At 38.5% G+C, this 27,736-nt stretch overlaps 1 protein-coding gene across 17 annotated transcripts in view; it reads right to left on the bottom strand.

Moving 5' to 3' along the window:
- Nucleotides 1-27,736, bottom strand: part of Herc1 (HECT and RLD domain containing E3 ubiquitin protein ligase family member 1) — a 168,981-nt gene that overhangs the window by 32,867 nt on the left and 108,378 nt on the right. For 7 of the 17 annotated variants that reach the window (XM_087562124.1, XM_087562106.1, XM_087562110.1 and 4 more), the window contains 16 exons: nucleotides 26,645-26,805; nucleotides 16,955-17,071; nucleotides 16,222-16,453; nucleotides 14,093-14,217; nucleotides 12,258-12,478; nucleotides 11,093-11,361; nucleotides 10,225-10,277; nucleotides 9,399-9,599; nucleotides 8,324-8,498; nucleotides 7,179-7,449; nucleotides 6,872-7,085; nucleotides 5,659-5,915; nucleotides 4,485-4,612; nucleotides 2,942-3,069; nucleotides 1,413-1,613; nucleotides 152-282 (listed from right to left, as the gene is read on the bottom strand). In XM_087562124.1, coding sequence (XP_087418250.1) covers nucleotides 152-282; nucleotides 1,413-1,613; nucleotides 2,942-3,069; nucleotides 4,485-4,612; nucleotides 5,659-5,915; nucleotides 6,872-7,085; nucleotides 7,179-7,449; nucleotides 8,324-8,498; nucleotides 9,399-9,599; nucleotides 10,225-10,277; nucleotides 11,093-11,361; nucleotides 12,258-12,478; nucleotides 14,093-14,217; nucleotides 16,222-16,453; nucleotides 16,955-17,071; nucleotides 26,645-26,805 — 2,884 coding nt within the window. The remainder of the gene's footprint in view (nucleotides 1-151; nucleotides 283-1,412; nucleotides 1,614-2,941; nucleotides 3,070-4,484; nucleotides 4,613-5,658; nucleotides 5,916-6,871; nucleotides 7,086-7,178; nucleotides 7,450-8,323; nucleotides 8,499-9,398; nucleotides 9,600-10,224; nucleotides 10,278-11,092; nucleotides 11,362-12,257; nucleotides 12,479-14,092; nucleotides 14,218-16,221; nucleotides 16,454-16,954; nucleotides 17,072-26,644; nucleotides 26,806-27,736) is intronic. The other 10 variants (XM_087562115.1, XM_087562120.1, XM_087562117.1 and 7 more) reach the window with 3 other exon arrangements.

Raw genomic sequence — 27,736 nt, 5'->3', positions numbered from 1 at the left:
TATGAAAACATGGCCAAAATATTTTGTGTAGTGATAGAATACTAAATCATAAGCAATGCAAAATATTGTTGAAGATACTACTTCCAAACCACAATTTAAAAAAACACAAAAAACAAACAAGAAAAGCAATCATAGAGAAGATGGCCTTTACCTTATGCGCATCAATAAGAACAATGCCTCCTTTCTCAAGTGGTTCTTTTGTTCCCATTAACAATTTTCCATCAAAATATCCTACTGCAAATGGTCTGTCTTCACTGAACCAAGCAATGCAGGTGACAGATACTACCATGATAAAAACACAAGAAAAAATGGATTTGTCACTATCTAGACATCTAAATAGATGCTTTGAAGAAAAAAATCTGTGCTTTGACCACCGCGGCAAGAAAACTTTTACACAGCTAACCAATTTGAGCCTGTAGCATAGAACCGGTGTAACCCACTTTGAGAATGTTAGTTATGAGTGAAAGAAATTACCTCACTTCTGACATTTCATTCTTTCCCAGGAAGTTATTAAAAAAAAAAAAAGAAAGACAGTAACAATTTGGTTGGCATTAAGACACAACACTATGTTCTTCTTTTGAGACAGAATCTATGATGAAACTGAGAAGTGAAGTAGCATAAGGCATAGAAAATCATCTTGTTGTATCCTTCTGATACAACAGTCAGAGTTCCTAGGCTCTCAAGATGTCTAATCCTAGTATCTAATCACCACTGCTTTTCTGTATACTGAAAAGCTGAGCAGGAGAAAATGGTACCTTAAGGGCAGGATGGGGGGAGGGTGAGCAGATGGGAAGATTTTCCTTCCAAGTCTTTTAAAATTTTCTAACCTTTGAACCCTCTGAAGTTACCAGATTTCTAAAAGTGGATTGTAAAAAACCCAAACCCAAAACATGGCAAACAATTCTCCTGTCAAATAGAGTACCATACAAATCAGCACCGTGACCTCGAAATTACTTGATTCCCCCAAATAACTAATAAAAACTTGCTAATAAGACATGCATTGACTCAAACGTACTCAGTAAGAAAAACCAGAGGCAAACTTTGTGTCATCTGCTGGTCCAGGGACCTTCCTTCTCTACCCTCCCCCCATTTCCTTAATTTACTCAGGTGTTAACTTGTTTCTACCAATGATTCTTCCTATTCCATAGCTCTAACTTTTAAGGGATATTTACATTCGGTTATAAAGGTTCAATCATTCACACAAAGGATGAATGACTAATATGATATAACAAAGTGAAATTTCTCTTTGGCAGAGAGACAAAGGGAGAGAAACAAGTTTCAATAACTAATTAAAATCAAATATCTAGTGGAAATATTAGAAAGCAAACCCAAAGTAACACTCACTCAGTGTTAATATTCAACCAAAACCCTTTTGTCTACTGGTCTACTCTCTTGACTAGTAAATGTCTCACCATCCTTTCGATAGCAGTGTTCCAGTTCTCGGCGGTGCATAGTGGACACATCAACAACTTCAATCAGTCCTAGAGATCCATCCATCCGTCCCACCAGCAATAATTCTGGAGACTCTCCTGACCAGGCTGTAGCTGGACCTTCTTCTGGCCAAGCCAGGGCAGACACCCAGTGAGGCTGAATATCTACTAATCCTTTTCCTCCTACAGAGGGAGAAATGTTAATGAATTTTACTCTTAAAAAAGGAACACATGCCAGGCATAGTGGCACACATTTTTAATTCCAGCAATCAAAAACCAGAGGCAGGTGGATCTTTGTAAGTTCAAAGCCACTCTAGTCTATATATGACAAATAGATAAAGATGACAGATCACAATCCCTAGTTGGCATGGGATAGATAAATCTCTTCAAAATTAAGAATAGAAATTTCAAAAAAGAACAAGAAAAATATTATTAGCTAGTAGTTAATGCACTCTGCAATTCACAATAGCCTATGAATTTAAAGGTCTGTGAAAACAAGATCTTATTCATGTCTTGCATATCATTTAAGCCAACAGTCTATAACTACTTACAGAACAAAGAACTTCCAAGGATGTCAGAATAAAGGAATAAACTTAGTAGCAAATGGCGAACACTTAAGTGCTTTCCTATTGCTGGCAAATCGGCATGTATCTTTCCCAGGACACTGGGAAAAGGCTGACGGCACCATCACTAAGGCACTTCTGCTTTTAGTTTACTTGTTTTTGACACAAGCAACATAATGTAGTCCAGGCTGACCTCCAACTTCCAGCAATCCTCCTGCCTCCACTCTCCAAGTACTGAAATTCCATGGGCCTTTATGCTCAATGACTCATAATAACTATTGAAAACCCACTTGATAAGAATAATTTACCTACAACTAAGACTAGCTAGCTACTCCTCTACTATTGTGAATGGCAACAGTCATTTCTTAAATATATAAAAATAAACAAATACTAGTAAGTCTACAATTACAACAGTATTTTTTATGCCCTAGAGAGATACAATAAAAATTAAAAAAGGGAGACTGAGGTGGCTTTGTGGGTAAAGGCACTTGCAGCTAAGTCTAATGATCTAAGTTCAATCCCTAGGATCCACATGGTGGAAGGAGAAAACAAATGTCAAGCTGTTCTCCAACTTCCATACATGCACCCTGGCAGATGTATACAGATGGATGGATGGATGGATGGATGGATGGATGGATGGATGGATGGATGGATAAATAGAAAGAATAAAGTGTGAAACCTAATAAAAAATTTTATCTCTGAAAGAAACATAAGTGATAGAGCTACTTCAAATGACTGAAAATTACATAGCTTTAAAAAAGCTGACTTAATGCTGCATGAAAAGAACTTTTGGTTTACACAAGTAGGAATGAAGCTTCCAGGAGGTACATCATATGCAGTGTTTTCACAGAATCATCCATGGACTTCTAGGTAAGGAGAAGCTGGTGCTTCCGAGACGTAAGCGACAGGGAGGCTAAGCGGCACTCACTGCAGCTGCAGGACTCTTACCATTAACTTGCCAGATGTTCACCATCTTCTCCAAAGCCCCAGCAAGGTATTTGCCACTGATACTCCAGGAAACAGGTGAGAAGCTTGGGTCGCTGGGTGACCCAAGGCTTTCCTCAGCGTCCCCTTCCCTAAAATGAAACATATGAGTATGCAACTTCCATCCCCACTTCTAAATTTAGTAAGCTATATTTCAAACCTTGAAGCAAGGGGTGCATACAGACTATTGTCATAGAGTATTCTTAGTCAACAGTATTTGCCACTATAGAAAATATCAACTGAGAAAGAATGATGCTTTGACTATTTCTCATAATTAGGACAGAATCTGTCAGCAAAAACCATTGGAATTGATATGGGTTGTAAACAGAGTTACTACTCAGAGTATTTCTGTATGCCAAATTTATTTCTCCACTCCTTAGAAAAGGAGGTGGTGATGTAAATTAATCTCCCTCTGTGGAAATTACTTTGGAGAATTCTCAAAAATTAAAAGATATCTATTATATGGCCCATACACTGAGCATATACACTGAGAACTCCATACTATACTACTAGGATATCTATACTCACATATTTACAGCTTTCTTTCTTTTTTTTTTTTTTTTTACTGTAACAAAGAATTGGAAACAACCGAGTTATTATCAACAAATGAACGGGTAATAAAAAATCTGGTATATATATATATAGAATGGAATAATATTCCGTTCCAAATAAAAATATATAATAAAATTTGTAAGAAAATGGATGGACTTAGAATGTATAATATCAAGTGAGGTCAAACAATCTCATAAAGGAAAAAACACATGATTTTCCTCATATGTAGAATCTAGTCAATAATATATGCAAACAAATGTGTGTGTGGGTATAGTGTAATCTGCAGAAAAGCGAACAAAAGGATTAGGTATTATGAGATGAGGAAGGACTAAATGTGGGTAACGACATAAGTTATACAGGAAGATACAAAGCCAATTATGATTTAGTTCTAACTCTGCTATGGAGTTTCCATCTTTTTGGGTTGATAAGCACATAAAAATATATTCAGTAGTATTAGTGTAAAATCTAGTGTGAAACATCACAGCTGCTGTTCTATGTGGCTGTCTGATTGTACAGAAGTTCAATGAGATGCACAGGCTTTAGGCTTGGCTAATTGCAATGTGTGATTTTTTTATTTGAAAGTTTTTATAATAAAATTTATTAAATCATTTTTTAAAAAAAAATACCTACAGCTAGCTACAGTACTATAAAGATGCAACATGTTGACACAGAAGCAACTACTCTAATTCCCAAATAACCACTGAAGACCAATGGAAATGAGTATACTAATTGATATGACTAAACATGTATTTACTAGTAAGCTCTGTTCTAAATAGAATTTTAAGTTTTATTTCCTGAATTACTACCATGGAAAGTTAAATATACATTCTGGAGATTTAGAAATATTATTCTAAAAGAAAAACCTTTAAAGTTTTAATGAGAATGGACTACATTAACATAACCCAGTGAGGCATGCTAAAGATTGCCCCAGTGTTAACCGAGAACCAGCACTCACAGCCTATTGAACACGCAGGTCTGCTGTAGGGAGTATTGCTTCTTGGTAACATTCCACACCCGAATAGTGCCATCATTGCCACTGGTAGCCAAGAGGCCTTTTTTATTACACCAAACACATGTCATTACCTAGAAAAATTAAGAGAAATAAGCCAAGCCAATTTTTGATTTAAAGAACTTCATCATTTGAAGTTCTATAACAAAATAAAATCCATGTTACTCTATATATGTGGTTTCATTTCAATGCCTTGTAAAATACTCGTTTGAAGTACAGTGTTAGAGTACTATGCTCAATCTCTCTCAAATTACTTAAGACATACTAAAGTCTTTTTTATAAACTTTTATTTTCATCTCTATAGGGGAGAACACACATGCCACAGTGAGCATGTAGTCACAATTGAGTGGGTCGGCTCTCTCCTTTATTAGGGGCTCCCCTTGGGTCATATCAGGCTTGGTGGTAAGCACTTTTACCCCATGAACCACCTTATCTGGCTCCCTAGTAAAATTCTGTCTAAATATTTAATTCAGTAAAGATAAACATTCAAACATACTGAGAACAAATGACTCCAAGAGGCAGAGTCCAGCTGCCACACACATTCTCACACCCTTCCAGATGACACACAGTCAGTGTGTGGATTTCCTAAGGGGCTGAAGATGGCTCAGTGGCCACATGCAGGCCCATTATTGCCTTGCAGAGGACCCAAGTTTGGTTCCCAGCACCCACACTGGACAATTCACAATCTCCTGAACTCCAGCTCTGGGGCATCTGGTAACTCTAGCCTCCATGGGCTCTGCACTTATAGTCACAAACCCTTTCTCCTACACACATTAAATTTCTTTTTAAAAAAATTTAAATAACTATTCTAAAAGTAATATAGCTTATGTAAGTGACTTTAAATTGATTAATTCATTTACTTGCTTCCTAAAAATTCAGGGCCTACTAGATTAATCAGCTACAATTTATCAGGTACTTGTTGCATAGATAAGTCTTTATCTTTTAGGAACTGATTTCTTTCTGTTAACCCACACACAAAGAAACTAGAATTAGCAACTACTAGGCAAATCTTGGCAATCCTGTATATGTGTGTGAGAAAAAGACACACAGAGAGATATGGAGACCTACACTCTGAACAGTCAGACAGGTTAATTAACACACTTGATTTCAAATTACATACTCTGTTCTGATGAGCCTCCAACTTGATGAAAGAGCATTTTCTGAGGTCTCCTCCCATATCAGCGAGTGTTTGTGGAGCCGTTTGGTTGTCACGGTCATGTGCAGCAAGAGTACGCACAAGTTGTTGAGCAGCCCATTGCCTATGCTGTGAGGACAGCCTAGAGGAGAGGCAGCAGGCTGCCAGGGCATTAGCCAGCTCCAGAGGGCCTACAGCAGAAGGATCATAGGAAGGATGGGCATACAATTGGGCAATAAAACCTGCTTAAACAAAACAATGAAATGATGCCCAGGTGAGAGTTGGTGGTGATAACAAACAAAAATGGGTTAACCCATTTCTTTTATAAATTAGTTCTTTTGTAAGCAATCATTTTACTAAGATATGAATATAAGATATAAAATATTTCACATCAAACTCTATAATAGATCTGATTCATTGCAAACTAATATTTTATTATACATCAATAAACAGTCCTTGCTCTAAGGACTTAGACTGGAAATATATCAGACATAATCTTCTGGCCCATGCAAAGGCAATGGGCCCTTAAGAATAAACAACCTAGTGTCTGCTGCTTAAAAAACAGCTTACCAGGGACATTACCAGGGTTACAACTCAGTGACAGAGCACATGCTCAGAACGTGCTAGACCCTGGGTTCCAATACTTAGCCAATACCAAAGACATAAATAAATAGTTTTAAAAACTGAATTTTAACAGCTAGTAAAGGAATTAGATCAATCAATCCCAAAGCCCACCAATCTCACTTAAAATGTGCTTCACTGGAGTAAAGGTTAAATTACTATCTAAGTAGTCCTTTCAAAGTGTTATCTTCAAAATAGTACCCTTATTATTTTAACTAGGGTTAAAGAACCCTACCATGTATGTTGATTCAAGTCATTATCTGGAACTCCATTAATTGGTACATTTTCTAATATTTATTTCAATGTATGTGCAAGCTTGTAATCCCAGCACACAAGAGGCACAGGACGACTGCTGGCGTGAGGCTAACCTGGGACTACACAATTATACCCTGTCTCAAAAACAAACAAACAAACAAACAAACACAACAAACACAAAAACCCCAAAGCTATCTCTCTAAGTTTTTTATATTCCAAACTTAAAAAATGTCCTTTATTACACACAACAATGCAAAAGTCACACCTCTGAAGACATGGTTTAAATCTATGGAAGACTGTACTTGAACAGTGTGAAGCCTACCTTTCTTTTCTATTTCTGTCTTATCATAGTTAGGTCTCAGTTTGGCCCCTTTGTCTGCCAATAGTGCCACAAGGGCTTGAGTTACAACAAAGTTTGGGGAGGTTACAAGCTTATTTTCTTCAGCAATTCCACGGAGAAAGCTGGGTAGAAATTTCCGTTGAATTGGATCATCGACTGTGGTGAGATTGACACCTGTTGCAGCAGAAATCAAGTTCTGAAGAGGCAAGTAGGATAAATGGTTTAATTTTTATATGTTTTTGGAACAAAAGATTTAATTTCAAAGCAGGAATTCCCACAGCTTTCTTACCTGTGTACACAGCTGCACCAGCAGCTTTGCAGCACTTGGAGTGTTTGAGGCCAGGCACCCCACTGCTGTGCTCAGGTAGGCCAGGCAAGAAATGGGCTTGCTGGCCTTGCTGTGTCCACCTCGTGAACGTTCTGAGGTACTGGCTATGGCAGAAGGGCTAGTAGAAAGGCCAGCTCGCCCTGCTGCAGCTAAGCACATTAACCGAACCAGTGTACGGATATCTGTTAACCCCAGAGACTCAAGACCAGCAGCCAGGCTACAACTGGAACCACTGTCAGGAAAAGACAGCACTTCAGATAGACAAAACAGGTTTCTTTTCTTTTTTTCCAAAACAGGTTTGTTTCTTTTCTTTTCTTTTTTTTTCTTTTCTATTTTTCGGAGCTGGGGACCGAACCCAGGGCTTGTGCTTGCTAGGCAAGCGCTCTACCACTGAGCTAAATCCCCAACCCCACAAAACAGGTTTCTTAAGGGGCAGTTTTGAATCCCACATACATAACCATCCTCATCATCAAAAACCCAAATCAAACAAAGGCTATACCAGTATATATGTCCTGAAAGCAAAACATGATGCAAAACTGAAATGATCGTCTACCCTTTTTTCCTTCATGACTCTTGTATGCACTAGGAGTTATCACTAAGTCACTGGAATATGGTATTAGCAATGTTTATAGAACATAAAACCTTCATCCTGGAAATCCCCAAATAGCCACCTTCTGTCAAGAAACAGAACTCTAGCAGCACCTCAGAAGCTTGCTAAGGGCTCTTCACAGCCACTGTGACTTCAGAAGTAACCACTGTCTATTGTCTAAAGCTGAAAATGAGTTTTATCTATTTTTATTCTTTATATCAGTTCTGCAGAAACACTAGATAACTCTTTAATTTCTACCTCGTACCTACAGAAACGGCTTAATTTCCAGTTTCTGGAACAACAAAAAAATATATGCAGCTGACTTACTAAATTGGCACTATTTCAACTCTAAAAAAAGCCAAATATTAACTAAATACCAATAATGACTAAGACCAACCTAAATTTATTCAACAATATATTTTCAAGGTTTAAAAACTCTCTCATATCCCCTATCAGACTCCTGTGTATTGAGAAGTGATGAGAAGTCAACTGCATCACTTGACACAATGATACTTACCTGACTGAGAGCAGAGACAGTGCTCGCATGACCATGGTTCTGGCCAGAAGGACTTGAGCTGCAGCAGTCACCCTCCTTAAAGCCACCACTCGATCATGAGGATTTGCAAGGGCTGCTGCCTGTTCTCCTAATGTTACTCTGCCAGAGGAACTCTTTTCCACAGACCCATGGCAACCTGAAAGCAGAATTTGTTTCAGTTTTCAAAAAAGTAAGCTAAAGCATCTGGACTACTGAATTTTTCTCCCTTGTTTTATGTAGATCTAGTCTGCAAAGAAATACAGCAAAACAATGTTTGCTCACGTAGAACTAGTAGAAAATTCCTTAAGGTATTAAACTTAAGAGATTTCTGAGTTAATAGAAGAGATCTTCTATTAAATACATGTTTGTTTTTCTTCATTCTTTTTATGTGTCACCTCTGAATTAAGAGATATAGGCATAGTTTTTAAAAATATTATATACATACATATACATATATATACATATATATATATCCTACACGTATATATGTGCACTATATGTGAACAGTGCCAAAGAAAGACAGAAGAGGACAACAAATCCCTTAGAACTGGAGTTACAGACATTATAAGCAACGCTGTAGTGTAGAAGCTGGGAACAGAAACCAGGATTTTCTTACAAGAGCAGCAATGCTCTTAGCCATTGATCGAGCTCTCCAGCACCAGGAAAGATAGAAATAAAATATGCCTTGAATACAAATAAAGAACTAAGTCACTGATAGTGCCAATTTTTAAATTTTGGTGTGTGTGTGTGTGTGTGTGTGTGTGTGTTGCACATGTGAACTTGGTCAGTCTAACTAAATCAATATGCTCCAATTGGGTTCAGTGAAAGACCCTGTCTCAAAAAATAAGGTGGAAAAGAATAGAGTTTAAAAAAAAAAAAGAAAGAAAAAGAAAAACCTCATGTCAAACCTCTGACATATATTCAGTATTCCTCCCCAACCAAATGGTCAAAGAGACTTGCTGGTATGAGGTGGGACTAAATCATTACTTTTACTATTTACGTAAGAAAAGTATTAAAACAAACAATAAAATTAATGATAATCAGCCTTTCAGCTTACCAATTTGCATCAGAGTCTCTTCCATACTGTTGGTAGCTGTGACCATTGCTACTGATGCTCCCAGTGGGTCACTGTCAGGGAACTGAACTGGTTCTGGCACGATTCGCCGGTCATTTAAACCAAGTGGTCCAGCAAGCAATTCAAATTCTTCTTCACCTGTTAGTTTTTCATCTTCATCAACATCTAACATGTCCCAGTCTTCTGGAATTTAAATAAATATATGGCATGTGAATATAAACATGGCATAGTTCTGGTAAGAGCGATTATGTTAAGATAAATCTAAAATCATCTTAAATATTCAAGGATGCCCAAAAAATGAACACAATGCCATCTCCTGGAGACCTGAGCAAGCTGCATTCCTGAGGTATGTGAGATTGACTACTAGAGAGGGGAGTGGAATAAAGTCCACTCGAAGAAACAGCAAATGTTACAATTATTCAAAAAGGGCTCAGATAATATATATTCAAGCAAATGAATGCTCTAGAAAACAAATTGTACTCATCTTAATTTTTTTTTTTGCACAATTAGGATAGAAAAACTTTAAAATGTTAGTTTTTTTCCTATTCTGGAAAAAAAAAAAACACCTCCAAACAAATCAGCACTTTGTAGTAAAGCTGACGTTTGAGCTTGGGTTCTTTCTTCCTCCTATTCCTCTCAGGTGTGGAATGCTGTTATCAAGCAACCTCAGACCCACTTAGGAAGAGCTCTAGTTAATATGTACATAAACACAAATGCACATGAGGGTAAAATTTAGTAGCAGATGTTAAGCAGGAAGTATTCACAAAAATACGTATGAAATAAGGAAGCTCTGGAAACAAACAACTACCTTCATACACACTGTCCTGCTTGCCAATTAGATCTGGAGCTTGTCCCTTGTACCTGCACCAAACATGAAGAATATCGTGTTTTATATAACAGTTAGTACCCAAATGCAAATTAAGTCATTAGAATATTATAAGAGTTCATTAATAAAGCAGCAAAAAATAAAATTGTCTCGTGTTATAGGACAAATGCAGTAAAAACTATCGTTTGTACACATGTTTACAGATAATGGCTGTTTTATCAAAAAAAAAAAAAAAAAAAAAAAGAAAAAGAAAAAAGGAAAAAGAGAAAAAACCCTAGGGACATTTCTGGTCACCTTCAATAACTCTTTTAACCAAACTCTGTCCTATGAAGCACCAAAGACTTAACAGTTGTACACTAGAGGTTAAGTATATAAAGAAAGCCTCTACCCTCCACCCCCAACAGAAGCTCATTTGAACAAAACTATTTTTCTTTTGTGAAGAAAAACATCCTAGTAAGGTAATAGAAATATGGTGAAAAATATTCATTTGAAAATTTGATTTTATACCTCTGAGAATTAAAATGGGGACTCTGATCACAACCTGTCAAGACACTAATGGTTAACAGAGTCAAACTGTCGTGAAGGACCTGCTGCCATGCCACTATGCCTAGGGAACCAAAACAAAAATGGCTTCCAAATCTCCTGGGAATGAAATTCTTTGACCTTCACATGCTCTGCCCCCAATTCAGCCAAAATTAATTCCTTACATGAGAGACAGAGAGACAGAGAGACAGAGAGACAGAGAGAGGGGGGGGGGAGGGAGAGCACGAGCGCAGTCAGTTTTTATGTTTTAACAGAGTGGAATGTTCTCATGCAAGGAAGCTGATATATATAACACTATTTCAAGTACCTTTCAGAATTTGTAGTCTTGGTCTTGGTCTTGAGGGCTAAGTACTTCTCCCTGCAGCTGCCACACAGCAGGTAGTATGGATTTCCACTCCCACATTCACCACCAAACCAGCCATCCACATAGGAGCCATTGCTGCGATACCCCTGGCGGTTTGCACTGCGCCCACAGCCAGGGTGATTTCTCTTCATGTGCTGGTTGAAACTGACAACGTTGCATTCACAAAGTTCACAAACGACCACTTCTTCCCTGTCTTCAGACTCACAAACATGCTGTACGAAATGATTTTATACCAAATTATAGTCATTTAGGGTAAGAGGGAGATTATTTGTGATTAAAACTAGCTACTTTTAATATCCTATAGTATTTCAACAATGGTCATTAGTGTTACATAATTTTCTTTCAAATCAGAATTCAGACCACATAATCTGAAGGTGCTCTTGCTGTTTTCTATTTGCTTAAGTTATAAATTAAGATTATACTGCTGAAAAAAATTAAATTCAGTAATTTAAATCTATCTCAAACCATTAAAAAACTTCTCTAGTGAAAACACTTTTTACCTGGCCATAAAATAAGACCTATTTTCTGAATTTCTAAGATGTCATTTTGATTCATTTATGTTATTAATCTAACCAAGTAGATAAAAAGTTCACATCGATGAGCTTTAAAGTTCCACTATAAAAATGTAATGCTGGATAGTATATACACATAAAGCTACATGAACTCTGTCCCTGGATGAGGGGTATTATAAAACCTGGGTAGGCATTGGTTTCCACATGAGCCTTACACTAACTAAATAGAAACTATGAAGGACAAGAGCATGCACTCAGACAGGAATGTGATTAAAGCAATCATGCTATACAGCCCAGCACTGTACTAGGGCCTAATGTCAAGTTTTGGCATTTTTCTTCAACATCACAATGAAGCACGCCACAGTATGGCTCTAGTCATTGGTGGTGGGAGAGAAGACATAAACCACAGAGAAAGCAACAATAGAGACATTCTTATCAGTTTGTAAGTATTAACACAATGCTCAAGCATCAAATCCCCAAACCTCAGGATGAGATGTAAGGCTCTTTCAACTCTAGGCAAGGTTGCTGTTAGCAAGCTGTATGAACAGGAGGGCAGGAAAATAAGTCAGAGCAGCCCCCGCTGCAGTCACACACACCCAGGTAGGCCAATCCAGTACCTCTGGGATCCACATTCCCAGAATATCATTGTCACTGGTCAGGTCTTGTCCAAACATAGCTTCCATTGCTTCATCATCAAGATCAATTTCCAATTCCTCATCTAAATTAAAGTCATACAACGCCCCTGGGTCTTGCTGCAAAGATATTCCTTCTCTCCGACTTTGATTCCTGTGAGCCTGCACAGAGCGGTATAACCCCGCTCAGAACAAAACAAAAAAGGCATTTTATTTGCATGAATAAAATAATTCTATTTTATCAGTTCTTAATTGCCACACATGTAGAAGAGAACCTACCTAAGCTACTTCTTTGGATTCCAAACCATAAATCTCAAATTACAACTATCATATAAGGTATACTATCCTCAGACTACTGATAAGTTTAAATAAGTTACTACATACAAAAAATTTAAGATGTTATCTTTTTATTTAAGTTATAAATATTATTTGTTATAAACATTACTTATTATTACTCTTCCAGATTCAATTTTTTAAATTCACCTCTCTTCATTTTATGGTAATGTCTGGCCTATATTTTTTAAGCAAGTCTCAAATTTCTTTCTCATGGTTCCCATAAATGACTGTATCATCACTTATGTTTGATATTTTAATAATTAAATTCTTTTTAACAATGAATGGGCAATATAGTTTCCAGTCTGGGAAATATATTTCCTTGTGGCTAGGATATAGCTTAGTGTAGAATACTTGCCTAGTATGCATAAGGCCCTGGGTGTAGTCCCTAGCATGATGGTGGTGGTGGTGGTGGTGATGGTGGTAATGGTGATGGTGGTGGTGATGGTGGTGGTGGTGATGATGGTGGCAGTGGTGGTGGTGGTGATGATGTGATGGTGATGATGGTGGTGGTGGTGGTGATGATGGTGGTGGTGGTGATGATGGTGGCAGTGGTGGTGGTGGTGGTGATGATGGTGGTAATGGTGGTGGTGGTGGTGGTGATGATGGTGGTGGTGGTGATGGTGGCAGTGGTGGTGGTGGTGATGATGTGATGGTGATGATGTGATGGTGATGATGGTGGTGATGGTGGTGGTGGTGATGATGATGATGGTGATGGTGGTGGTGATGATGTGATGGTGATGATGGTGGTGGTGGTGGTGATGGTGGTGGTGGTAAAATAATAGAATACAGATACACCTCTGTGAAGTGTTTACTTAGAATGTGCAAGGCTCTGGTTCCAATTGCCAGGATAATAAAAACCACCAAACAAAAAGAAAATATATTCCCATGTTCTCAAGTCAATCCTGAAATTTACTAATGTATTAAGAGAATTTATTCTTGCTTCCCTAGGGCCTAGTGGTAAGGATCTAAATCTAGAGTACAGCAGAAAAAACAGTGCCTACTTTTGTGTGGTATAGTGTCCCTCCTAGAACCTTCTGATCACTGAAGCTAAACATTAAAAGTCACTTCTCAAATTATGACTATAAAGGCAGCTACAAAATCTTTCAAAATCTGCAAGTGGCTACCATAGCCTCTGATGCCTAGAGGTAATCCTATGAATGCATGCTGCGATTAGTGAAATTATACAGAGTACAAAATTATATGCAAACTGCTGTTCCACTAAATAACAGCATCACTAGTTCACTTAATTCTTTACTTTGTATCTTCTTCTGTACTTTGTATCTTTGTCCTGCTTCTGGACAAAGTTTTTAAAAGAGATCTTTCGGGTTGGGGATTTAGCTCAGTGGTAGAGCGCTTGCCTAGGAAGTGCAAGGCCCTGGGTTCGGTCCCCAGCTCCGAAAAAAAGAACCAAAAAAAAAAAAAAAGAGAGATCTTTCACCGAGAGGCATGTGAAAAATAATTACCTGCTCTTGCAAGCAGTGTGCGAGCTGCTAAGTCAAATTTGTGCCTTCTTGTTACTGTTGAGCGACCTCTAGTTGGTGGTCCACTTCCAGAAGCTGCATTCTCTGTATGATCCAGATTATCAGGGCTACAAAAGCAAGTGTGACGGCAACAAAAAAAATGTTAAAGCTCTCATGAAAGGAAAGCAGAAGTACAAGCTTGTTTGTGGTATAACCCTTTTCTCCAAATTTCACTGAGAATAAAATAGTTTGTGTATGCTCCTGCATGTGTCTCTGTGTGTTGTGTGAATGCTCATGTATGTGTGAGTGCAGGAGAATGTGTATGGAGGCTGGCAGGATAATCTGGTGTTGTTCCATAGCTACTGTTTTTGGCTTTTCTCCCCCTGAGATGGGGTCTCTTACTGCCTTGGAACTAACAAAGGAGGCTAGATGGCTGGCTGCCTGGAAATTCACTCATCTCTACCTATCCAGGTGGTGGTGGTGGCGTGTGTGTATTTGTGTATGTGTTTTGGAACAGGGCCTACCTATGTAGTTAGCTCTGGCTAGCCTAGAAATCATGATACGTAGATCAGGCTAGCCTTAAACTCATAGCGATCCACCTCCATCTTTGGGGATTAAAGGTGTGTACCACTACACCCAGCCATGCCTAGGTTTTGAAAAAAGGATTCTGGGAATTAAACTCAGGCTGCAAGTACTTTACAAACTGAGCTATTACGCCTTAAACAGGTTTTTAAGACTTAAAACTTTTTTAAATAAAAATTAAGACATTTTATAGAATACCATGATAACATATTTAGAACTGTTTTTCTTGTTTGTTTGCTTTGACATTCTCAGTGTCTTTAGCTATAAAATCATCTCTTTTCTAAAAAAAATGAGGAAAGAGGAAATGGACATGATTTGCATAAAGCATTTTTGGTGAAGAAGAGTTGCTGACGATTAAACCCAGGGTCTCGCTAGCATACCAGAAGCATCTACCACTGAGCTATCTATCCCCTTAGATCATGACAAAACTTTCATTTTCCATCCCTTGTGAAACTCTCTATTTTAGGTATGCCGAATGCTGCATCTTGGGTGCTAATTTTATCTGATTTTCAATTCTTTCAACAGTAAAATGATGACTATTTCATCTCCAAAATCAAACAGGATCAGAAGTGATTAAGTGGCTTGTAGAGAGCTTTGCCTAGAGAGAAAAGCCTGGAGTATCATCCAAATCCCACAGCAAAAAAAAAAAAAAAACAAAAAAACAAAAACTTCAAACTAAACCCTAGATAATTAAATACTTAATACCTGAAATGATAGAGAATCTGTGCTGAGGAGAAACAGATATTTCAAATTAAATTTCATGGAACTTTTAAAAAGTTTTCATGTTGCATAAAACTTAAGCCTTGATAACCTACCCAGTTCTGGTTTCTACAGGCAACAGCCAAGAAGGTGGTGCATAAACACACATGAAGGCCATGAAGGCAAAATACTTATACATGTAAAAAATTAAAAGAAAAAGAAAATAGTCATAAAAATTGTAAAATGAAAGTGATCTTAAGAGAAATTTTAGGATATTTTATTATATCTCATTATAGGGTACATATACTCCAGAACTCTTTTCACAACTTAAAAAAAAAAAAAAAGGAACATGTAATACTAGATAGTAAAAACAACAGGATTTGGAAATATATCTCTATATCTCAGTGTTATACTTGCCTAGCATGTATAACTTGGTAGTTGATACCCAACACTGAAGAAAACTTTAAAATAAATGGACATATGAATTTAAAATGGGACAGAAAAAAATCTATTCTTATCAAATTCACTAATTATATCAGTTGGGTTTTTGTGGGTTTTTTTAGCAGTGCTAAGGACTGAACTCAAGACCTTAGACAGGGTTTCTTTGTGTAGCTTTGGCTGTCCTGGAACTTGTTCTGTTGACCAGGCTGGCCTCAAACTCTCAGAGATCCACCTGTCTCTGTCTCCAAAGTGCTGGGACTAAAGGTTTGCACCGCCAGCACCTGGCTCACTCTTTTCTTATTTTTATTAAATTTATAAAGCAGTAGAAGCATTTATGATGGGAAAGAAATGGAGTTTTAGCGGCAATAGTTAGGACACAAGTGACAGAAATAAAGAAACTAGAATTTTACCTTTCACTAAAACCTTCCTCCATTTCAGCAGCATCAGCTGACGGTATGTCTCCAGGTGACTGCAAATAACAAGGGTCATTTGATTTCCCACCACTTCCCAGAACTGCTGTTCCATGTCTGGAGTCTGCTGTGCTGCTTGACTGGGGCTCCTCCTCATCCTCATGCCCAGGGTGCTCTATCATCCACATAGCAAGAACAGTGATATTCTGGGCATCAGCCTCTCCTCGAGCACCTATACAAGTAGAAATGTTGTCTGACACTGAATTTGGATAAAATAATCAATGTCTTATGTTATTAGTTTATGAGTGTTTGTTCTGATGATTTTATAATAGATCTGCTGTTTGAAATCTTGAGAGGCTCAGAAATGACTCAGCAGTTAAGAGCACTTGCTGCTATTCTAGAGATACAAGTTCCATTACCAGTACCCTGCCATTCCAAATACCCATGTCAGGCATCTCACAGCCAACTCTAACCCCAGGTCCAGGGTGACCTAATGTCTTCTTCTGGCCTCCACAGGCATCTGCACTCTCTCTCTCTCTCTCTCTCTCTCTTTCTCTCACACACACACACCACTCTCTCTCTCTCTCTCTCTCTCTCTCTCTCTCTCTCTCTCAAATAAAAATGTCTTTTAAAAGATCTTAACAAGATTTATGACCTCTTTAAAGAATTCTTCCTTCAATAACATTTAGGACTTCTTGAATCTATAAATACTGCAGTATAAAACATATCTTACCTGTAGCTTCCATGGCTTTGGCAATCTGTCGGAGAGAGAAGCCCATTTCCAGTAAGGGAACTGCAATTGCTGGGGGAGGTGGGGACGTCGAAAGTCTGCTGCTTGGGTCTGACAAGGCTGAAGCAGAAGGAAGAACAAAATAGGTTTAAATACTAGACACCACAAGCAAAGAATAGACATGGCAACTATGATACTTCAATTTCCTAAAATTATTCAAACTCAATACAAATTTACTGTTAAAATGTGATTAACAAAACTGGGTATGGAGTTAACATGTCAGGAATCCTAGAACTCAGGGGCCTGAGGAAGAAAGATGATTCTGAGGCAAGTCCAATCGAGAGGATTGACTATTTGAATTGATTGCTTGTTTGTTTAAAACCATAAATGAAGCCAAACTTCTCATAGCAATATAGGGCTGTTGTACAGTTAAGTAAATCTGTTCATTATAAAAATTACAATATACAAAAATTTGCAAGATGAGCACAAAGAAAAGTTTTTCTTCTGAACTACTGTAGAGGTAAAAGCAAACCAGGTACTTTACTTCTCTGAATGTCAATAGGCAATTTATAAAAATACAGCCAGAATTTGGAGATTAACAATATCATCATTTAACCCAGTTCTCAGTCTAGTTTCGCCACATATACTGGTAAATGCTTTTTATAGCAAGGGACCTAGGATCATCTGTGAATTTTACCTGGTTACTAAGTATCTTTGGTCTCCTTAAGCTCCTTGGTTTGACTCTGCTAGTACTAGAGATTGAACTCAGGGGCTTAAACATACTAGGCAAGCACTCTCCCAGTTTATTTGTTACTTCTTATTTTGAGGCAAGGCCTCATTAAGTTTTTCAGGATGATCTAGAACTTGTGATCCTTCTGCCTCACATTCCTGAGTTGCTGGCCAACCACTGTGATATGTGACGAATCACGGTCTAGTTATTTTGTATAAAGCCCCTCGATTTGGGTTTCCACTGATGTTTCCTTTTGATGCAATTGTGTCGGTTATGACTAAAACTACACTTAGAAAAGACATTTTTAGCACTGAACATTGGCTTATTAAGAAAGGGAGGGCATGTGATTGATAGACATGTTACTCCTCTCCAAATGGGTATAATTTAATCTACAATTCAAAACACAGAAAGGGCTCAGTTTAAAAATATAGTTCTCATGGTCCACAGCTTCCTGCTCCCAAACCCCATGGGAGAGAGCTCATCGTACAGACGTGGGGGCATGCCTGAGAGTGCAGGGCAGGAGAAACCACCACTTCTGCCCACCTTTGCCCCTCATCCTTGGCCAGAGGAAACTGTATAGGGCCTCTGGGAACAGAAAGATAGGGGCACGCAAGCTGCAGGAGCCCTGTGGTCCAGATTGCGCCCAGATCTGAAGGGACCCAGTCAAACAGCTCCCTGCACCCAAATACCTTCGGAGGGAGAGCTAGACCTTCAGAGGGGCAGACACGTCTGAGAAACCAAAGGAGATTACTCTCTGCCCACATTTCTGACTCTAGAGGAAAACACCTAGCACCATCAGGGTCCCCTGCGCATAAGGACCCCGAAGTAGGGACAGGCCCTTCTGGTTGCTGCCCTCACAGAGAGCTGAAACCCAGCCCCAAGGAGCGACTTCAGGCCTGAGACGAGAGGTAAGACCAACTTTTCTGCTCCAAGTGACCTGCCTGGTGGACTCAGGGACACACGCCCACAGGAAAAGCTGAAAGCCAGTAGACAGGAATGACTACACGTCTCAAAGCAGAACACTCTGTTCCCATAACTGGCTGAAAAAAACAGGAAAACAGGTCTACAGCACTCCTGACACACAGGCCTATAGGACGGTCAAGCCACTGCCAGAAATAGCAGAACAAGGTAACACCAGAGACAACCTGATGGCGAGAGGCAAATGCAGGAACCCAAGCAACAGACTACATGGCATCATCAGAGGCCAATTTTCCCACCAAAGCAAACACTGAATATCCAAACACACCAGAAAAGCAAGATCTAGATGTAAAATCACATTTCATCATGATGATAGAGGACTTTAAGAAAGATGTAAAGAACTCCCTTAGAGAAGTGAAGGAAAACACAAGTAAACAAGTAGAAGACTACAAAGAAAAAAGACAAAAATCCCTGAAAGAATAAGAGGAAAACACAATCAAACAGGTGAAGGAATTGAAAACGGAAATAGAAACAATAAAGAAATCACAAAGGGAGACAATCCTGGATATAGAAAACCAAAGTAAGAGACAAGGAGCAATAGATACAAGCATCACCAACAGAATACAAGAGATAGAAGAGAGAATCTCAGGAGCAGAAGATTCCATAGAAATCATCGACACAACTGTCAAAGATAATGTAAAACAGAAAAAGCTACTGGCCCAAAACACACAGGAAATTCAGGACACAATGAGAAGATCAAACCTAAGGATAATAGGTATGGAAGAGAGTGAAGACTCCCAACAAAATCATAGAAGAAAACTTCCCTAACCTAAAGAAAGAGATGCCCATAAACATACAAGAAGCCTACAGAACTCGAAATAGATTGAACCAGAAAAGAAACTCCTCCCGTCACATAATACTCAAAACATCAAATGCACAAAACAAAGAAAGGATATTAAAAGCAGTAAGGGGAAAAGGCCAAATAACATACAAAGGCAGACCTATCAGAATCACACCAGACTTCTCACCAGAGACTATGAAAGCCAGAACATCCTGGACAGATGTCATACAGACCCTAAGAGAACACAAATACCAGCCCAGGTTACTGTATCCAGCAAAACTCTCAATTAACATAGATGGAGAAACCAAGATATTCCATGACAAAAACAAGTTTACAAAATACCTTTCTACAAATCCAGCCCTACAAAGGATAATAAATGGTAAAGCCCTACACAAGGAGGCAAGCTACACCCTAGCAAAAGCAAGAAACTAATCGTCTTGGCAACAAAACAAAAAGACAAGCACACAAACACAATCTCACATCCAAATACGAATATAACAGGAAGCAACCATCACTATTCCTTAATAACTCTCAACATCAATGGATTCAATTCCCCAATAAAAAAAGAGATTAACAAACTGGATACATAACGAGGACCCAGCATTTTGCTGCCTACAGGAAACACACCTCAGAGACAAAGACAGACACTACCACAGAGTAAAAGGCTGGAAAACAACATTCCAAGCAAATGGTCTGAAGAAGCAAGTTGGAGTAGCCATTCTAATATAGAATAAAATCGATTTTGAACCAAAAGTCATCAAAAAAGATAAGGAAGGACACTTCATATTCATCAAAGGAAAAATCCACCAAGATGAACTCTCAATCCTAAACATCTATGCTCCAAATTCAAGGGCACCTACATACATAAAAGAAACCTTACTAAAGCTCAAAGCACACATTGCACCTCATACAATAAGAGTAGGAGATTTCAACACCCACTCTCATCAATGGACAGATCACGGAAACAGAAATTAAACAGAGACATAGACAGACTAACGGATGTCATGAACCAAATGGACTTAACAGATACTTATAGAACATTCTATCCTAAAACAAAAGGATATGCCCTCTTCTCACCACCTCATGGTACTTTCTCCAAAATTGACCATATAATCGGTCACAAAACAGGCCTAAACAGATACAGAAAGACAGAAATAATCCCATGCGTCCTATCAGACCACCACAGGCTAAAGCTGGTCTTCAATAACAATAAGGGAAGAATGCCCACATATACGTGGAAATTGAACAATGCTCTACTCAATGATAACCTGGTCAAGGAAGAAATGAAGAAAGAAATTAAAGACTTCTTAGAATTTAATGAAAATGAAGATACAACATACCCAAACTTATGGGACACAATGAAAGCTGTGCTAAGAGGAAAACTCATAGCGCTGAATGCCTGCAGAAAGAAACAGGAAAGAGCATATGTCAGCAGCTTGACAGCACACCTAAAAGCTCTAGAACAAAAAGAAGCAAATACACCTGGGAGGAGTAGAAGGCAGGAAATAATCAAACTCAGAGCTGAAATCAACCAAGTAGAAACAAAAAAGACCATACAAAGAATCAACAGAACCAAAAGTTGGTTCTTTGAGAAAATCAACAAGATAGATAAACCCTTAGCCAGACTAACCAGAGGACACAGTGTGTCCAAATTAACAAAATCAGAAATGAAAAGGAAGACATAACAACAGAATCACAGGAAGTTCAAAAAATCATCAGATCCTACTACAAAAGCCTATATTCAACAAAACTTGAAAATCTGGAGGAAACGAACAATTTCCTAGACAGATACGAGGTACAGAAGTTAAATCAGGAAGAGATAAACCATTTAAACAACCCCATAACTCCTAAAGAAACAGAAGCAGTCATTAAAAGTCTCCCAATCAAAAAGAGCCCAGGTCCAGATGGGTTCAGTACAGAATTCTATCAGACCTTCATAGAAGACCTCATACCAATACTATCCTAACTATTCCACAAAGCTGAAACAGACGGAGTGCTACCGAATTCCTTCTATGAAGCCACAATTACTCTTACACCTAAACCACACAAAGATCCAACAAAGAAAGAGAACTTCAGACCAGTTTCCCTTATGAATATCTACACAAAAATACTCAATAAAATTCTTCCAAACCGAATCCAAAAACACATCAAAACAATCATCCATTATGATCAAGTAGGCTTCATCCCAGGTATGCAGGGATGGTTTAATATTCAGAAAACCATCAACGTGATCCACTATATAAACAAACTGAAAGATAAAAACCACACGATCATTTCATTAGATGCTGAGAAAGCATTTGACAAAATTCAACACCCCTTCATGATAAAAGTCCTGGAAAGAACAGGAATTCAAGGCCCACACCTAAACATAGTAAAAGCCACATACAGCAAACCAGTAGCTAACATTAAAAAACTAAATGGAGAGAAACTTGAAGCAATCCTACTAAAATCAGGGACTAGACAAGGCTGCCTATTTACTCAATATAGTTCTCGAAGTCCTAGCCAGAGCAATCAGACAACAAAAAGAGATCCAAGGGATACAGATTGGAAAGGAAGAAGTCAAAATACCACTATTTGCAGATGATATGATAGTGTATTTAGCTGATCCCAAAAGTTCCACCAGAGAACTACTAAACCTGATAAACACCTTCAGCAAAGTGGCTGGCTACAAAATTAACTCAAATAAATCAGTAGCCTACCTCTATACAAAGGAGAAACAAGCTAAGAAAGAAATTAGGGAAATGACACCCTTCATAATAGTCCCAAATAATATAAAATACCTTGGTGTGACTTTAACCAAGCAAGTGAAAGATCTGTACAATAAGAACTTCAAGCCTCTGAAGAAAGAAATTGAAGAAGATCTCAGAAGATGGAAAGATCTCCCATGCTCATGGATTGGCAGGATTAATATAGTAAAAATGGCAATTTTACCAAAAGCGATCTACAGATTCAATGCAATCCCCATTAAAATTCCAATCCAATTCTTCATAGAGTTATACAGAAAAATTTGCAAATTCATCTGGAATAACAAAAAACCCAGGATAGCTAAAACTATCCTCAACAATAAAAGGACTTCCGGGGGAATCACTCTTCCTGAACTCAAGCAGTATTACAGAGCAATAGTGATAAAAACTGCAGGGTATTGGTACAGAGACAGACAGATAGACCAATGGAATAGAATTGAAGACCAAGAAATGAACCCACATACCTATGGTCACTTGATCTTTGACAAAGGAACCAAAACCATCCAATGGAAAAAAGATAGCATTTTCAGCGAATGGTGTTGGTTCAACTGGAGGTCAGGATGTAAAAGAATGCAGATCGATCCATTCTTATCACCCTGTACAAAGCTTAAGTCCAAGTGGATCAAGGAACTCCACATCAAACCAGATACACTCAAACTAATAGAAGAAAAAGTGTGAAGAATCTTGAACCCACAGGCACTGGAGAAAATTTCCTGAACAAAAAACAATAGCTTATGCTCTAAGATCAACAATAGACAAATGGGATCTCATAAAACTGCAAAGCTTCTGTAAGGCAAAGGACACTGTTCTTAGGACAAAACAGCAACCAAAAGATTGGGAAAAGATCTTTACCAATCCTACAACTGATAGAGGGCTTATATCCAAAATATACAAAGTACTTGTGAAGTGAGACTGCAGGGAGACAAATAACACTATTAAAAAATGGGGTTCAGAGCTAAACAAAGAATTCACAGCTAAGGAATGTCGAATGGCTGAGAAACACCTAAAGAAATGTTCAAATCTTTAGTCATAAGGGAAATGCAAATCAAAACAACCCTGAGATTTCACCTCACACCTGTCAGAATGGCTAAGATCAAAAACTCAGGTGATAGCAAATGCTGGCGAGGATGTGGAGGAAGAGGAACACTCCTCCATTGTTGGTGGGACTGCAGACTGGTACAACCATTCTGGAAATCAGTCTGGAGGTTCCTCAGAAAATTGGACATTGAACTACCTGAGGACCCAGCTATATCTCTCTTGGGCATATTCCCAAAAGATGCCCCAACATATAACAAAGACACATGCTCCACTATGTTCATAGCAGCCTTATTTAGAATAGCCAGAAGCTGGAAAGAACCCAGTTACCCTTCAACAGAGGAACGGATACAGAAAATGTGGTACATCTACACAATGGAATATTACTCAGCTATCAAAAACAATGACTTTGTGAAATTGGTAGGCAAATGGAGGGAACTGGAAAATATCATCCTGAGTGAGGTAACCCAATCACAGAAAAACACACATGGTATGCACTCATTGATAAGTGTACATTAGCCCAAATGCTTGAATTATCCTAGATGCACAGAACACATGAAACTCAAGACGGATGATCAAAATGCGAATGCTTCACTCCTTCTTTAAAAGGGGAACAGGAATACCCTTGGCAGGGAAAGGGAGGCAAAGATTAAAACAGAGGCAGAAGGAACACCCATTCAGAGCCTGCCCCACATGTGGCCCATACATATATAACCACCCAATTAGACAAGATGGATGAAGCAAAGAAGTGCAGGCCGACAGGAACCGGATGTAGATCTCTCCTGAGAGACACAGCCAGAATACAGCAAATACATAGACGAATGCCAGCAGCAAACCACTGAACTGAGAACGGGACCCCTGTTGAAGGAATCAGAGAAAGGACTGGAAGAGGTTGAAGGGACTTGAGACCCCATATGAACAACAATGCCAACCAACCAGAGCTTCCAGGGGCTAAGTCACTACCCAAAGACTATACATGGACTGACCCTGGACTCTAACCTCATAGGTAGCAATGAATATCCTAGTAAGAGCACCAGTGGAAGGGGAAGCCCTTGGTCCTGCTAAGACTGAACCCCCAGTGAACGTGATTGTTGGGGGGAGGGCTGTAATAGGGGGAGGATGGGGAGGGGAACATCCATATAGAAGGGGAGGGGGAGGGGCTAGGGGGATGTTGGCCTGGAAACTGGGAAAGGGAATAACAATTGAAATGTAAGTAAGAAATACTCAAGTTAATAAAGAAAAAAAGGAAAAAAAGGAACAGTTATATATACCTAATAATTTCTATTACTAAATAAATTGTAGAGAAATGGTTCTGAAATTGTCATATAAAGTAAAACATTGGAGTGTTCACACTGTCCTTGACCATGCCAAAATTTGTGTTAGCTTTTCCTATAACTTTGGATTTTGTGAGAGTAAAATTAAAATTGCACCAACATAAAATGTCTTTACGTTTCAGTGGACAATACTCACAGTTTGTATGGACAATAGATGTTAGGTATTTTACTAGCTATTGGTTGTATCATATAATTCTGAATTTCTATAAAAACAGGAGTAAGGAATCCATCATGGGTTATAACAGTTTTTATGTTATATATTTTTATATATATTTTTAGAGATCTGAATATATTTAATATCTTTGGCATTTATGAAATCAGAAATGTAAATGTTACATGTTTAAAATAACAGTCAAATGTGTAATATAAACACATTTACATATTAAAATTCACAAGATTTTTATAAATATGTCATTAAACAATCTAACAGGGAGATATTATTATAGTCAAAGGACTAGTTATCAGAGCCACTTGGTCATTAGTACTTGGCTGACATGAATTTACCTTACTTATAATGGTCTACAAGCTAGTTACATGTAATATTTATATTTTATATATGGTGAAATAAAGCTTAAGACAGTTAAAAAAAAAAAAGAATTCACAGCTGAGGAATAGCGAATGGCTGAGAAGCACCTAAAGAAATGTTCAACATCTTTAGTCATAAGGGAAATGCAAATCAAAACAACCCTGAGATTCTACCTCACACCAGTCAGAATGGCTAAGATCAAAAACTCAGGCGACAGCAGATGCTGGCGAGGATGTGGAGAAAGAGGAACACTCCTCCATTGTTAGTGGGACTGCAGACTGGTACAACCATTCTGGAAATCAGTCTGGAGGTTCCTCAGAAAGTTGGACATTGCACTACCTGAGGACCCAGCTATACCTCTCTTGGGCATATACCCAAAAGATGCTCCAACAAATAACAAAGACACATGCTCCACTATGTTCATAGCAGCCTTATTTATAATAGCCAGAAGCTGGAAAGATCCCAGATGCCCTTCAACAGAGGAATGGATACAGAAAATGTGGTACATCTACACAATGGAATATTACTCAGCTATCAAAAACAATGACTTTATGAAATTCATAGGCAAATGGAGGGAACTGGAAAATACCATCCTGAGTGAGGTAACCCAATCACAGAAAAACACACATGGTTTGCATTCACTAATAAGTGTACGTTAGCCCAAATGCTTGAATTACCCTAGATGCACAGAACATATGAAACTCAAGAAGGATGACCAAAATGCGGATGCTTCACTCCTTCTTTAAAAGGGGAACAAGAATACCCTTGGCAGGGAATAGGGAGGCAAAGTGTAGAACAGAGGCTGAAAGAACGCCCATTCAGAGACTGTCCCACATGTGGCCCATACATATAAAGCCACAAACTAGATAAGATGGATGAAGCAAAGAAGTGCAGGCTGACAGCAACCGGATGTAGATCTTTCCTGAGAGACACAGCCAGAATACAGCAAATACATAAGCCAACGCCAGCAGCAAACCACAGAACTGAGAATGGGACCCCCGTTGAAGGAATCAGAGAAAGGACTGAAAGAGCTGAAGGGGCTTAAGACCCCATATGAACAACAATGCCAACCAAGCACAGCTTCCAGGGACTATGCCACTACCCAAAGACTATACATGGATTTACCCTGGGCTCCAACCTCATAGGTAGCAATGAATATCCTAGTAAGAGCACCAGTGGAAGGGGAAGCCTTTGGTCCTGCCAAGGTTGGACTCACAGCGAATGGAATTCTTGGGGAGAGGGCAGTAATGGGGGGAGGATAAGGAGGGGAACACCCATATAGAATGGGAGGGGGAGAGGTTAGAGGGATGCTGGCATGGAAACTGGGAAAGGGAATAACATTTGAAACGTACATAGGAAATACCCAATTTTATAACGATAGGGGAAAAAACGAAAAAGAAGAAAATATAGTTTTCTTTCATTAAGTACCTCTTTAATTTTCAATTAAGACACAATGATTAAAAAACAATAAACCATGCCAGTGTCTTAAAAAAAAAAAAACAAAGTCCATATATCTAGAATGCAAAAAGAGCTTTGGGCACTAGACTTCATGAGAGCAAGTTTACCTGTACGGTTAGCTGGCCTTGTAGACTGGGAATCAGGAGAGGTCAAACTCTGCCTCCTTCCTACTTCATCAGAAGGAGAGGCTGGTAATGATGATATTGGAGGAGTCTGTGCACGACGTGTCGGAAGTACAGTGGTAGTTGGATAGCTAGAAAACATTTGCCTTTAAGAAAATAAAAATGATTAGAAAAAATCCCAACTGGGAAAGAACAGACATTAGAAATATTTCTTTGTTTGTTTGTTTGTTTGTTTGTTTAATGCATGTGAGTGCATTGTCGCTCTCTTCAGACACCCCAGAAGAAGGCATTGGATCCCATTACAGATGGTTGTGAGCCACCATGTGGTTGCTGGCAACTGAACTCAGGACCTCTGGAAGAGCAGTGTTCTTAACTGCTGAGCCATCTCTCCAGCCCCCATTACAAATCTTCTTACCTAACAAATTAAAACCTGGAAGTCAGCACAAGTTAGCTATAATTTAATACAAAGTGATGAGAGATCCTTGGGTATTAAAACTAATTATATCAAAGGTTATTCTTAACTATAAAAGTTTAATTTCAAAAATATAGCAGCAACATATTGGGGAGTAATACAGAAATTACAAAAACACATGAACAACCTTTGCCTTTATGGAGTTTTTCTTCTAGTATAATATCAAGGTGACAAGGGTATTTTGCTATAAATATAGTAGTCAAGAAACTAAAGAAGAATTTTAAGTACAAGAAACTTGGACTGGAGATGTGGCTTAGATGGTAGCAGTATTTGCTTAGCAAGCACAAAATCCTGGGTTCAATCTCCAGTTTGTATACAACTTAGGGTGGTAGCATATACTATAATCCCAGCAATTGGGAGGTAGGGGCAGGAGCTCAAGGTCATCTCTGGCCTTTTATGGAGTTCAAGGATAGCCTAGGACACATGAGACCCTGTCTCAAAAACATAAACAAATAGGAAACTTTATTTTAAATATGAAATCCATCAGCTATAAAATTAACATTGATGTCAAGTATTAACTTATAGGAAAATTAAAGAAAAAAATAAGTGTATAGTTACTCAGCACAATTCAAAAATAGTATGCTATGTATGATATATCAGAGGGA

This window comes from Rattus norvegicus, chromosome 8 (genome assembly GCF_021556685.1).
Source record: "Rattus norvegicus strain SHRSP/BbbUtx chromosome 8, alternate assembly SHRSP_T2T, whole genome shotgun sequence".
NCBI lineage: Eukaryota > Metazoa > Chordata > Mammalia > Rodentia > Muridae > Rattus > Rattus norvegicus.
The sequence above is the reverse complement of the archived record's forward strand: the minus strand, read 5'-3'. Positions and strand labels throughout refer to the sequence as shown.